Here is a 14,429-nt window from a genome sequence, read left to right as displayed (position 1 = left end):
TAGTTGTCTGTTTTATTGTTTGCCTCTCTCCCCCCCCCCACATTCATCTGTCATGTTTCTTAAATTCTACCTATGAGTTTAGCAAAATAAGTAAATACAAGAAACAGATTAGATGCTTACCACAATAGGACACTCATTATCATGGGTAATATCCATAAACAGGGCATGTGCAATGGCTGGCATTAACGGCCTCAAACAGGGCTGAACAAAGGATCCAACAGGTTCTCCTCCATATCTATAAACCAATCTGCCCTCTTCATGGCTATTATATGCACTCATTGCCTCTGCAAAGCATTACAGAATATTTTAACAATCTTCATTATTATTGTTCAAGAAGAGGTTAGGTTTCTTATCATCACTAAGTTTCCAAAAAAAGACCACATAAATATTATCAACAATAAAACTGCTTTAAACATTTAAACAAATGTGTATTAGTTTAAGTGACAAAAAAGTCTTCTCTATAATTGGCCAGAGAAATGACTCACGTAGGTAAAAGAGAACATATGTTGTTTTTTAGGATGTTGGTTATATAAGATCTATGAAAAAAATCTAAGATTATATCATCTATCCAAATAGGAGATGAAAACCAGATTTGCATATTTTCAAAAACAAAAAAATGCTTTTGTTCATGACTCATCAATTCATCCTACTGGTCTTTCAATTTAAAATGAGATATTTTACCCTAGGTAGAAATTTTTCCAGATAAAAACAGACTGAGTTAGAGAAAGTTTGTGTAGAGTATTTAAAAGAATATTAACTATGTTGAAATTATTAAACATTGTATATAATGCTATTAAATGCTTTTTAATCTATTCAAACAAAAACTAAAGTTTTAGATGGGAAATACTCTTCAACAAGCCTACCTCTTATTAGGGAACTAATGCCCAGTCTAGTAACAAAGACATTGTCCAGGTCTTCGCTTCCTGTGAACAGTTCAGCTACTACATACAAATTGGGTTGCAATTTCCTAGCAGCATCCAACATGTACTGCAAAAAGCATAGTCACAAATGTAACACAAAGAGAACAGCAAGTAGGGGGGAAGGAAAGGAGAGAAGACTAGGCATGGATTTGGCATAGGAAAATGTCATGGAACAAGACAAAATGGAAATCCAAGAAGAATTTCCAAATAAATTTAATTGTGCATATGTAAGAAAACATAAAACAGACCAACACACACAGGAAACAAGAGAATTTATAAAGAGATTAAAACAGTTAAAAAGGAAGATTAGATTTTGCAAAGATATAGAGACACAAAGGGGAAAAAAAAGGAAGAAGAAAAATGTTAGTGTCACATTAAAAAAATGTAAACCATAACACTGTGATTCTGCTAGCCTTTCACCCTGTTTTAATGTTTGTTTTTAATACCTCTAACCAGGCTATTAATTTGCAGGCTGTTGACTAGGCCATTATTGGTAAATTCCCGCTGGTGAATCATTTAGCTATTGCAAAGATTAGGTCTAACTATACTAAAGCCAGCTTTTCCTACAAATGGTATTCAACTCTTACTCAGAAATCAAATTGGTTCTGATTTCTTTTAACATAATGTTTGCACAAAGGTTAATAAAATAATTGAAATTCTATCAGCTAACAAGTAGGGTCCTGGAAGATTTTGTAACTTAAAATTAAGCAAATTGAGTGTTAATTTTCTGTTTTGCTATAGTGTTATAATAACCTTACAATTATATATATATATATATATATTTTTGCTGCTGCTAAAAGCACAATAAGGAAAAACCTCTAGTAGTTTTTGGACTAAAAAATGTTCTATCTATCACCTTAATTAATTTACTAAATTAGTTCACTAAATTCTTCCATATCAAATCAATTCTTCATCATAGGACTCGAAACATATTCATTATAATACTGCCTTAAAATAACAGAAATAGATATTTTCCAGAGAAGCACACATTCCCAAAAAACACGAAGTTCTCACTAGGAAGCTATCAAAGATCTTATAAACACAATGAAAATTGTCTTTACAAAGCTGTGTTAGATAGAAGATAATGCTATAAATTTTGGGACTGCCTCAGTTTCTGTAAAAAGCCCAAAGAGGGTAAACCACCTTTGTTTACACTTACATTTTTATAAATAATCAATAAAAATGGAATCAATGAGGCTAAGATGAGCTTCAATATACTGTAATGTTAGTGCTTAAACAATAACATAATATGTAACAACTGACTTCACAGTGTCTATTAATATAGTAAAAGGAACCTGAAAATAACAAGAATAAGATAGATATTTGCATATCATTAAAATATTAATATTAATCCTGTAAAAGTTAATAATAAAATATTAGTAATATTTAAATAATATACATGGCAATATGGTTATGTAGATTATCAGAGACAATATAATCTACTTCCCTAAACTGAAATAAAAATATTAACTCGTTAAACATTTTATAGCACAGTATTCCATAAAACTGCATCAAAAGATTTTGTTAGAATCTTGAAGTTATGCCGAAGTGTTAAATACTACCACCAAATCAATGCTGGTGTCCAACCAGCAAAAGGAAACATGTACTTGCATATTTTATTTAAGGAAAGCAAGGAAAGAATACTACATTTTTTGCTTAACGTAGATGAACTGTTTTTCTGTACCTCGGCTACATGAAGAGGTGTTGAGTGGCAGTTATCAAGACGCACTCCCTGGAAATAAGTTGCGGTTATTTCAGTGTATTTTTTCATGTGTGCCCAGAGAAAAGGACAGTCCTCTGGTTTATTCCCATAGCGTAATTTAACACTGTCTCCCCAGCAAATAAGTTCTCTTCTTAGATAAACTTCTGAGCCTGTTAAGAAAGGAGCTTGCTTTCAATGGTTCAAGAAAAAACATGAAAACATTTACTTCAAGGAAACATTGTTTTTATTTTTATTTTTTTTAAAGATTTTATTTATTTATTTGACAGAGACAGCCACAGAGAGAGGGAACACAAGCAGGGGGAGTGGGAGAGGAAGAAGCAGGCTCCTAGCAGAGGAGCCTGATGTGGGGCTCGATCCCAGAATGCTGGGATCACGCCCTGAGCCAAAGGCAGACACTTAACAACTGCACCACCCAGGCGCCCTAGAAACATTGTTTTTAAAACACATTATTTCTACCACAAACCATATATTGGTTAAAATTATGTCTAAAATGCTGTATCTAAATTTATAAAGTTAAAAAAATTAATATTAATTTATATCTATTTTGCTAAAATTCTACCTATAGTCTCTTCTAAAAAGAGACTATAGTACTTAATGTACTAATGTACTTAATGTAAAAAAATCAAGTTGTTTCTTTTAAAGGAAAACAGTAATAGTAATATCATATGCCCTTTGAAGATAGAGTTCTACCAAAAAAATTTTTTTAGAAGATTTATTTATTTATTTGAGAGGGAGAGAAAGAGATAGAGAGCATGAGCAGGAGAGGTAGAAGGAAAGGGAGAGACAGAATTTCAAGCAGACTCCCTGCTGACTGCGGAGCCTGATGTAGGGCTCAATCCCACAACCCTGAGATCATGACCCAAGCCAAAATCAAGAGTTGGATGCCTAACCAACTGAGCCACCCAGGTGTCCCTCTACCAAAAACATTTAAAGCTGCGTGTGCACCTTGTTACTCGTTTTTGGCAAGAGGTTATATTAAATCCACCGCATACAGCAGAATGCCTTTTTTCATTTAGATGACTAGAAAGGAGAAGGCAGAGATACTTAAACCCAAAGTACATTCTTTTAAAAAATGAGATTTTTGAATTAAATTTAAATCATTCAAAAAGACTTCTGAAATGTTGAAAAACATATTGATGGGTCCCCAGCAAAACTGTTTCTGGCAAAGAAAAAGCTGTAGAAAAATAAAATGCTAGGAGTGGGAGGGGAACTTAAAATTAGTTTCTAGTGTAATTGCTATTCAAATACCTTAATACCCCTTTGGCTTATGAATGAAAATATCTCTTATGGCAATACAACTGAAATAGCAATGGTTTCAAATGTATTTTTAAAATGCAATAGATTAAAATTTTAACCATATAAAACCTTAGGCAGAACCATAATATAAAATAGATAGATAAAAGCCATTCTGGTTGAGAATATAAGGACTTCCAAGGGGAAAGGGATGGGGAAGGAAAAGATGATTTCCATCCTTTTTGTCCATCCCTTCTCTTCTCTCTCAAACTGTATGCAGCTCTGGCACCTCTGTGATGAAACAGTTTAAGAACTATTAGCCTAGTGGGGAAAAAAGTCAATGAAACAGTTTACATTTTGACCTTGCTGTAAACTCTTCTTTCCCTATCCACAGAAAAGTTAACAAAAATGATGTACCTGGTTCAGCAAAGTTTCGAAGTGGATCATCTCCCATTACCCATCCATTATGTGCCATCAGAAAACAAGCTTTATTGGGGATATGAATCATAGATTCTTCTGCGGAGGGGGTCATTTCTTCAAATGGGAACGTAAAATATCTATGGAGATACAATTAAATATTAAATCCATATAGACAGACTCTTTGGAGAGAACTTAGATTAGTAGTATTAAAATTAAACCTCCTTCCTAACAAATAGAATAAGATTAGTTTTTATAGTATTTATAGGAAATAAACTTTTTTTTTAAAAGATTTTATTTATTTATTTGACAGAGATAGAGACAGCCAGCGAGAGAGGGAACACAAGCAGGGGGAGTGGGAGAGGAAGAAGCAGGCTCATAGTGGAGGAGCCTGATGTGGGGCTCGATCCCATAATGCCGGGATCACGCCCTGAGCCGAAGGCAGACGCTTAAACCCGCTGGGGTTTATTACCGCCCCAGGAAATAAACTTTTTATAGGTCAAAATCTTCAGAAGATTTTCTGAGTAAATCTACTAAGATTTGAGAAATGGAAAGCTAGCATCATAGCATTACCTGGTTAACATTTTAAATAATAACTTAAAAAAATCTCATAAAATTACTAAGAAAATCATTGAAGTATTGATGTTACTTTGCAAAAGCTTTTACTACAATTTAGTTGCCTAATCTGTGCTGCACATTACCTACAAGATAAGGAGCTGAATGCTGGCTCAATTTGATTAACACTGAATTTACTAGTAAGTATATGTAGTCCTCCAGAAACACTAATGTAATGATTATAAATTGATTCATACTGATGACTGTTTCTTTAACTAAGGATTGGCTTAACAAAATTAATTAATATTAACCCTGGTTGCCAAATTGAAATTTCTATTTCAGTTCATTGTAGTGAAGTCACACGTTGAAGGAAACATTCAGATTTATTTGAAAAGTTAAATGCAACTTTCAATTTTTACCCTTTAGTGAGAAGAAAATAAAAATGGAATACCTGGTAACTAAAGGATGTTTTCTAGTGACAGGTCCTAATTTAGGACCATGGCCAGCCAGTCGTTCATAAAACACATTTCCCAAAAGGCAATTAACTGCCTAGAACACATTAAATTATATGTCAGTAAAAACAACAACAAACAGTATTAAGACTCAAAGAAAAACAGCAGTTCAAAAGTAGGTGAAACCTGTTCCTGATGATAGTTCACGAGTTGATGCTTCTCTGAATTTAACTCCTCAATTCTCTTACGGAACCAATTACAGCATTCATCAATTGCAGCTGGGCCCTTGCTAGAGCAGAAAGAGCAATACACACTGAATATTTAATGGTTTTAAAATTCTACATTTAAAAATTTCCTAACAAGGGTCATAGAAACTTTATTTATTTATCTGAAACTTTAAATGTATTCATCAGGATCTTAATTATGGCTGAAGAAGTTCCCCAATTGTAAAAAAAATTGATATACACATACAGGAAAATGGCCCACCACCCAGAAAAAAGAGGAAAACATCATGCATTTGAACTAGGAGAATTATGGTGAGTTACTTTATTTGATTTTCAATTCAGGATTTTAATACTAGCCATAAATGTTGTTGGTAAGTAATATTATCCTTTATTTCATAGGAAAAATACATAACATACTCATGTGGTATGAAAGTTTCTAGTGCAATGTTCATATCTACAGTACAGCCAAGTCTTCTGTATTCAGGATCCTGAATAATCTTAAGGTGTTCCTTTGGATCAGGCTTGGTTGTTATTTTCCTATTTTCTGAAAGAAAGAAAAGATGATATCTTAAATGCAAATATCCACAACGAGATTATAACTGTTAGTGATATCCAAATTTTTAGGTTACAATTTTTTCACAGAAAAATAAAACAAATATTTTTTTCACAAGCATCCTTCCTACCTCCCCCCCATCTTCCTGCACACCATCCAACACACACACACACACACACACACACAAACACACACACACACACACACAGAGTATACACATACAGAAGGAGGGGGAGAGAGAGATTGAAAAGAAGGAAGAACATTATAGAAGAGAAACACAAGGATTCCTATCAGTTCAACCCCTACCCCACTTTTCTGCCTTAGTCAGCATTCTCTTACTACAATTTTTAGGGCATTAAGGATGTTGGTGGTACAAATTTTCCTTCTAGGTGTTACCAAATACACTAATATCAGGAGTTCTTTTTCTTCAAACACTGCTTTCTATTCAAAAGTAAGTCTTATTAACAACTTGACTTTCTTTGCATTCTCTGAAAGAAACACACAGGCTTGTTTTTATACTTTTTTCCTTTTTACCAACAAGCATATTCCTTATATAATAGGGGGGTGGGGGAATGGGATAGGCTGTGATGGGTAGTAAGGAGGGCACGTATTGCATGGTACACTGGGTGTTATACGCAACTAATGAATTATGGAATTTTACATCAAAAACTAGGGATGTACTGTATGGTGACTAACATAATATAATAAAAAAATTATTACTAAAAAAAGAGACAAAAAAAGAAAATGTAAATAAATGTTTTGTGGGAAGAATTTTCATCCCTTTTCTGGAACTTGTTCCTAATAAATTAGGTGTTGTGCAGGACTGCCTCCACTGGGCTTGATTTTATTAATTTTTTATTCATCATTCTTTTTAATATTTCTTTTTTAAATTTAAAATCAATTAATTAACATATGGTGTATTACTAGCTTCAGAGGTAGAGTTTAGTGATTCATCAGTTGCTATAACGCCCAGTGGTCATTACATCAAGTGCCTTCCTTCCTTAATTGGGCTTGCTTTTGGATTAACTAATTAATATCTGGCTTATTCTAATGAGACCTTGGAGTGGCTTATAAAAGCACAAACAAAATAAGATAAAATATGAATAGATTCTTAAAATTTAGTTTCTGAGGCTCATTTGGAAGAGTAAATATATTAAATCTACCAATGGGCCCCTGAGTTGCTCAGTGGGTTAAGTGTGTCTGTCTTTAGCTCAGGTCGTGATCCCAGGGTCCTGAGCAACTTTGGGCTCCCTGCTCGGCAGGGAGTCTGCTTCTCCCACTCCCTCTGCTCCTCCCCCCCGTTCATTCACTCTCTCTCTCTCAAATAAATAAATAAAATCTTAAAAAAAAAAAGAAAAAAAACTGCCAGGAAGTGTTTGAAAAAAAGAAAAGCTTATACAATCAGTGTAAATGATAAAACAGTCTTTAGTATTGATAGAATGAATAAAAGGTCACTGGAATAGTACACAAAACAAACCCATGTATATTTAGTATATGACTACACTATGAAGTCTTAATGGTGTACAACAAATCAGCATAAAAGGATGGACTATCAACTCAATACCATTTTTTGAATAAAAATAAATTATTTATATAATACACAAAAATAAATTCCAGGTATATTGAACATTTATTTATTTTTAAAGATTTATTTATTTATTTGAAAGAGAGAGTGTGTGTGATGTAGGGAGGGGAAGATGGAGAGGGAGAGAGAGAATCCCAAGCAGACTCCTTGCTGAGCATGGAGCCCGATGTGGGGCTCAATCCCTTGACCCTGAGATCATGACCTGAGGCAAGATCAAGAGTCAGATGCTTAATTGACTGAGCTACCCAGGTGCCCCTTGAACATTTAAATGTAAAAAAGAAGTAAGATTATTAGAAGAAAACAAAAAATTTTTTAAAGAAAACAATGTTGATGGAAGGTTTTTTCTTTTTTTTTTTTTTTTTTTTTTTTTTTTTTTTTTTTTAAAGATTTTATTTATTTATTCGACAGAGATAGAGACAGCCAGCGAGAGAGGGAACACAAGCAGCAGGAGTGGGAGAGGAAGAAGCAGGCTCATAGCAGAGGAGCCTGATGTGGGGCTCGATCCCATAACGCCGGGATCACGCCCTGAGCTGAAGGCAGACGCTTAACCGCTGTGCCACCCAGGCGCCCCTATGGAAGGTTTTTTCTAAGCATGATGTGAAATCAGAAGCCATAAAAGCCTGACAAATTTGACTACACTGAAAAAAAAAAATACCATAATCAAGAGTTAGGAGATCAATAGCATACTAGGAGGACATATTTGAGGCCAGTATAAAGGAATCACATATATATATATATATATGTATATATATATATATATATTTAAAGATTTTATTTATTTATGTGACAGAGAGACAGCCAGCAAGAGAGGGAACACAGCAGGGGAGAGGGAGAGGAAGAAGCAGGCTCCCAGCCGAGGAGCCCGATGTGGGACTCGATCCCAGAACGCCGGGATCACGCCCTGAGCCGAAGGCAGACGCTTAATGACTGCGCTATCCAGGCGCCCCAGGAATCACCTATATTAATAAGCCAATGTGAAACAGTCAAACAACACAATAGAAAAATAGGGAAAGAACATTAATAGACAATTAATGGAAGATCCATAAATGGCAAAGTAACATGTGAAAAGGTACTTCACTAATGAGCAAAGAACTACAAATTAAAATAAGGGATGTTCTGCCTGATTGACAAACATTATAAAGATTAATGGTATCTAATGCTACTGAGGGTATAGTTAATAATGTAAACTGGTACAACTTGTGCTGAAAAGCAACTGGACAATATCTATTGTAAATTTATCATTAAATTTGTATACTCTTTGACCCAGAAATTCTATGTCTAACAATTTATCCTGCAGATTTACTCACATAAGTAAAGATAATACATACAGGATATATTTTCTATAATACTGCTTGTAAGGATGTAAGTTCTACAAAAGTAAGGGCTTGCTACGTTCACCACTGAATCCCCATGCCTGGAAGAGTGCCTAGTACATACTAGGTGGTTCAAAAGATATGTATTGAACGAATGAATGAATGATGAAAAAACTGGAAATAATCTATCAAAAAGGCTTAAAGACTGGCTTGGTTAGTAGAGCATGCAACTCTTGATCTCGGGGTTGTGAGTTTGAGCCCCACCCTGGGTTCAGAGATTACTTAAAAATAAAATCTTAAAAAAAAGTTTAAGGGCACCTGGGTGGCTCAGTCAGTTGAGCGTCCAACTCTTGATTTCAGCTTGGGTCATGATCTCTAGGTCGTGGGATCGAGCCCTGCAATGGGCTCTGCATTCAACAGGGTGTCTGCTTGAGATTCTCTCTCTCTCTCTCTCTCTCTCCCTCTGCTTCTCCTCCCACCCCGATGCTCCCCCCCCAAATAAATAAATCTTAAAAAAAGTGTATTGATATCTAGAGGTTAAAAGCTACCTTGTGGCAGCTGCAGTAATCTGCTCTACTTACCTCCAATTCATGCACTTAACATACATAAATTGAGCTCTACTATATTCTGAGTATTGTGCTAAGGAACCAATAGTAAGAAACAGTCCCCAGGGGAAATAATTATGTTATATATTATTATGACATGCCCTTTAGATATCTCTGCTAATTCTCAGATAGCTTCCAGGACCACAGTTTATAGTAACACAAATATATAATAACAGATTTAATAATGTCTTAACCAGAGAAAAGAAGGGTTATCCCTTTAAGAGTAATAACGAACTTCTATAATTGCTAGGAACATTTTAATGTATATCCTTTACCTTGTGTAAGAAGTCCTCTAAATTGCTCAACTGCTTTGTAAACATCTACTTGGAAAAATTCCCAGAGCTGAATCTTCGGAAAAATATCCTCCCAAATTATTTTTCGAATGCACTGAAAAATTTCAATAGTTAAAAAAAATATATATTTAAAATCTTTTCACTAAATATTATTTATCAAATTAAAGATAGACTCTAAATAATTTTCAACCATACATTTACTTTGTACTTTAGAAATTTTGTTATTCTGTTTTAGTGTGGTACTCCTCTATACATACTGACATTCATTTGATGATCATTTTCAATCAAAGCAGGTACTCCTTTTTCTTTGTATTTCCCTTCTGCAACGTCACAGGATAAATGGCACAGTGCTCTGTCTAAGACCCAGGCAGGTTTTAAGTGTGGAGAATTTACAAGGTTATATGCACTTTCTGGATGTTCCTGGATCCATCTACTATTAGCAGCTTAAATAAAAAGGAAACATAAAGGAATATCTTGTAATTGAAGTTAGTATCTTCATTAAGTTTAAAGATGAAACAAAATATCAACATCCACCACTCATTTTCTTATATATTAGACATCAATATTTAAATATTATATTATAATTATATAAACTACATATTACATATTCATGTTACATTTTTACATTAAATACTTGTTATTAATTTAAAATATTTATCATAATTTATGATACTGTAATGTGAAAAACATTTATTTGGCTGTGGTGTCTTGTCATCTACTTCACCATACATTTTTCTTTTGTGTTGTAGGAATTTTTCATTGCTGTAAGATGCAACACTGATTTATTAACACCCCGGTAATAATATATTTACTATTGTGTGAGTTAAGAAGGGTCTTGTCCTTGGCCCATTTTGACAGTCTTGTGTCAACTACAGTTTGGAATGTGGCTTCTGCCCAATCTTCAGAACTCAAAATGTCATTTAGACCTTTTTTCCCACATAATCGTTTCTTCCTGTATTTTTTTGGGTGGGGGAAGGAAGGAGAGGTTCCTTCCTCTGGATCTTTAAATATGATTGTATCTCCCTAAGGCTAAGAATACAAACAAATGCACATCCTATCCAAACACAGTTCTTTCTCTGACTTCTGTAGTCTATTAGTATCAAGACCAAACGTCTAGAAAATCCAACCTGTATCTGCTGCTTCCACTTTCTTCCCACAGTCTTGTTCCTTTTCCCACTGCAATCTGCTGCTGCATCCAGCACTCCACTGAGGTTACTCTAAGCCTCCTAATCATGAGATCTAGTGCTACTTTCTCAACTTTATCTGTTTAACCTCTATAACATTTGCCATTACTGATTAGTCCTTCATTGATCTATGAAATACTTCTCCCTTGATTTATAAACGGTATCATTATCTTGGTGGTTTTTTATTTTTCCTTCTCTCTTTTGGTCCTTCTCTTCTCATTTCTGCTAAACCTTTGAGGGATGTTTGCTACATCTTAGTCCTTCTCTTTCTTTGAACATGTCCTTCCTCATCTCACACACTCTTAGTACCCACATCTCAAACCAGTCCCAGCTCCAGCTAAGGCCCAGGCACATCTACCAAAGTATTTGATCGGTAGTACTACCTGAGGACAGCATGTTAACTCAAAATCCATTCATATGTTTACATCACTCAGAATGTGATCTGTCCCAGGCACTGTTCTGGGAGATGGATATTCTGCAGCAAAAGTGAGCAAGGCTCCTGTCCTCATGCAGCTTTTTCATTCCGGAGAGATGGATTTGTTTGTTTTGTTTTATTTTATTTATTTATTTATTTATTTATTTATTTATTTATTTATTTACTTATTTAACAATTCTGATGGAAGAAAACTCAGTTCTCTCACAGGCAACCTCTTTGTATAGCTAATCTTGAAAGGTTAATAGGATACATTGTTTTATTAAGACTGATAAAAGTAAGGCTGAGTTGAGCTACCCTATGATCCAGCCATTGCACTACTGGGTATTTACCCCAAAGATAACAGATGTCGTGAAGAGAAGGGCCATATGCACCCCAATGTTCATAGCAGCATTATCCACAATAGCTAAATCATGGAAGGAGCCGAGATGCCCTTCAAGATGACTGGATTAAGAAGATGTGGTCCATATATACAATGGAATATTACTCAGCTATCAAAAAGAACGATTTCTCAACATTTGCTGCAACATGGACGGCACTGGAAGAGATAATGCTAAGTGAAATAAGTCAAGCAGAGAAAGACAATTATCATATGGTTTCTCTCATCTATGGAACATAAGAAGTAGGAAGATCGCTAGGAGAAGAAAGGGATAAAGAAAGGAGGGTAATCAGAAAGGGGAATGAAGCATGAGAGAGTATGGACTCTGAGAAACAAACTGAGGGCTTCAGAGGGAAGGGGGGTGGGGGAATGGGCTAGGCTGGTGATGGGTAGTAAGGAGGGCACGTATTGCATGGTGCACTGGGTGTTATACGCAACTAATGAATCATCGAACTTTGCATCGGAATCCGGGGATGTACAGTATGGTGATTAACATAATATAATTAAAAATATGATTATAATTAAAAAATAAATTCATTTTTAAATTCTAAAAAAAAAAGTAAGGCTGAGAAATTGCTAAAAGAAACATACTCAAAGAGTAAGAGTGTAGCTTACATCTTATTACCCATTTGTACCAGTAAGTTCAGAACCAGAATCAGAGGAGTTCTACAAGGTATTCCAAGTATTTACAACACTAAAAAATATTTGTTTTAATTTTTAAATAAACAAATAAAAGTTATACATATTGTTTTATCTTTAAAATAGAATAATGCCCCTGAATTCATACAGAGGAGCATGTGTGGTTAATGTACAAGAAACAAAAAGTAATAACAACCACTGAATACCTACCATATGCCAGTTAAATACACTATTTATTAATCTTCATGTCCTACCACATGATGTAAGACATACTGTTATGCTCCTTTAACAGATGAGGAACTGAGGCACAGAGAGATAAGTAACTCAGCCTAAGTCATACAGCTAGGAATGAATTTGGGCAAGTTTCTTCAGAACTTGCAGTCTTAACCAGATGAATGTGTTCATGCCTCATTCACTCAGCTGAGCACCATTACAATCCTTACAGAGTTTAAAAATAATTATTATTTTTAGTTTCAGTCATTTATTTAGTAAATAATGTAGTACATTATTTATTTATTTATTATTTACATATATATATAATAAACACTTGAAGACAGGATACATAAGAAACAGAGATGCTGTAATAAGTTAAATTAATAATTCTCCAAATTCAATTTAAGCTGGTTTTCCCTAGATTCATCATCAGAGTTATTAGAATTCAAGATGTAAGAAAAAAATGTAATGATAATTATATCCAGTTTGGATTTTCATTTATTAAGAATGAAACTACGGCTACCCTAATTTTTTAAATGGTAAAATCTCGCAACTTTCTTACTTATGCTTCTGAAACAAAATCAAGTGTAAAATGAAGGAATTCTAAATATTAGGTAATAAAGTTTTTTTTCTAATTCTACATGAAAGAGAAGCCAAACCAAACTGCATCATAATATACATCAAAATTAAAAATGAAACATGGATTTCTAAAGTGGTGCAGTGAGGAACTTAGCAGACATTTTCCCCAGCAAAACCACAATTTAAATAGCAAAAATTATAAAATATAATCATTTAAAGTCTCTGGAAATTGTCCTAAGGGCATTCAGCATATGGAGAAACACTTATTCAAGAAAATCTAACTCTCGGCAAGAATAGCAATAGTCTGTGGCATTTGAACTATACCATCTGCTCCCTTAACACTCCCAACCAGCTATGTGTTAATGGAAGCTCTGTGCCAGGTGCTCTACTCCAGGTAGGTATGGCCAACATGGAGACTCCCTCCTCCCACCACTCTCAGTCTGGGGTTACAGTTTCATGCTGGGAGAGGCAGGCAGCCCATGTTTCTCACTCCCTCTAGCCCCATTTTGTAGAAGCTGTATTCCAAGTAGGAAGGCAAAGAAAATCTTGGCTCCTTTCCTCCACCCAGGGTTCCCCCCTCCACTCCCTTGTAGGGTGGACGTCCTACCTAGCTGTGGGAGGCCAAGAACACTGGGACTCCAGTTGCCCCGGAGAGCTGGAGCTTAGTTGTAGGGTGAAGGTTCCACGTGGGGAGAGCAATTGAAAAGACCAGGGATTGCTACCTCCTGCCTTGAGTGCCCCCAGAATGAGATGGTACTTGGGAAAGAGTGGTTCTCATCCCCAGCTCTGGAACAGTGGCACAGGTGTTCTGCTCAGGGAAAAAGGCCATGAGGATGAAGGGGACTGAATTTGTTTGGAACAGTGAGTGAAGAACTCCATGCATAAGAGTGTTATTGAAAATAATGAAGACCTTAGTGGGGAGCAGTTAAAAGAATTCTAGTAGCTCCATGATATAAGAAAAACAACAGAGCAAACAAACAGAAGTTAAATAGAGAGAACCAGGGAAAGAGAAAGCAGAGGACAGCCCTCCTGGGGCTGCACCCACTCAAAGCAATTCTAATAGGCCATGGGAAAGACTTGAAAACATTCCTCACATCTCATACAGACCCATCAACACAGGACAACACAC

The 14,429-nt window shown here is 35.1% G+C and overlaps 1 protein-coding gene across 2 annotated transcripts in view; it reads right to left on the bottom strand.

The window, feature by feature from the left end:
- AGL (amylo-alpha-1, 6-glucosidase, 4-alpha-glucanotransferase) overlaps positions 1 to 14,429 on the bottom strand; it is an 83,185-nt gene that overhangs the window by 47,841 nt on the left and 20,915 nt on the right. For both annotated transcript variants that reach the window (XM_011226927.3, XM_019801294.2), the window contains exons 6-14: positions 10,135 to 10,316; positions 9,856 to 9,967; positions 5,942 to 6,068; positions 5,487 to 5,589; positions 5,300 to 5,397; positions 4,294 to 4,433; positions 2,605 to 2,792; positions 864 to 987; positions 121 to 284 (exon numbers count right to left, since the gene is read on the bottom strand). In XM_011226927.3, the coding sequence (XP_011225229.1) occupies positions 121 to 284; positions 864 to 987; positions 2,605 to 2,792; positions 4,294 to 4,433; positions 5,300 to 5,397; positions 5,487 to 5,589; positions 5,942 to 6,068; positions 9,856 to 9,967; positions 10,135 to 10,316 (1,238 nt within the window). The remainder of the gene's footprint in view (positions 1 to 120; positions 285 to 863; positions 988 to 2,604; positions 2,793 to 4,293; positions 4,434 to 5,299; positions 5,398 to 5,486; positions 5,590 to 5,941; positions 6,069 to 9,855; positions 9,968 to 10,134; positions 10,317 to 14,429) is intronic.

Source organism: Ailuropoda melanoleuca, chromosome 2 (assembly GCF_002007445.2).
Source record: "Ailuropoda melanoleuca isolate Jingjing chromosome 2, ASM200744v2, whole genome shotgun sequence".
Lineage (NCBI taxonomy): Eukaryota > Metazoa > Chordata > Mammalia > Carnivora > Ursidae > Ailuropoda > Ailuropoda melanoleuca.
The sequence above is the reverse complement of the archived record's forward strand: the minus strand, read 5'-3'. Positions and strand labels throughout refer to the sequence as shown.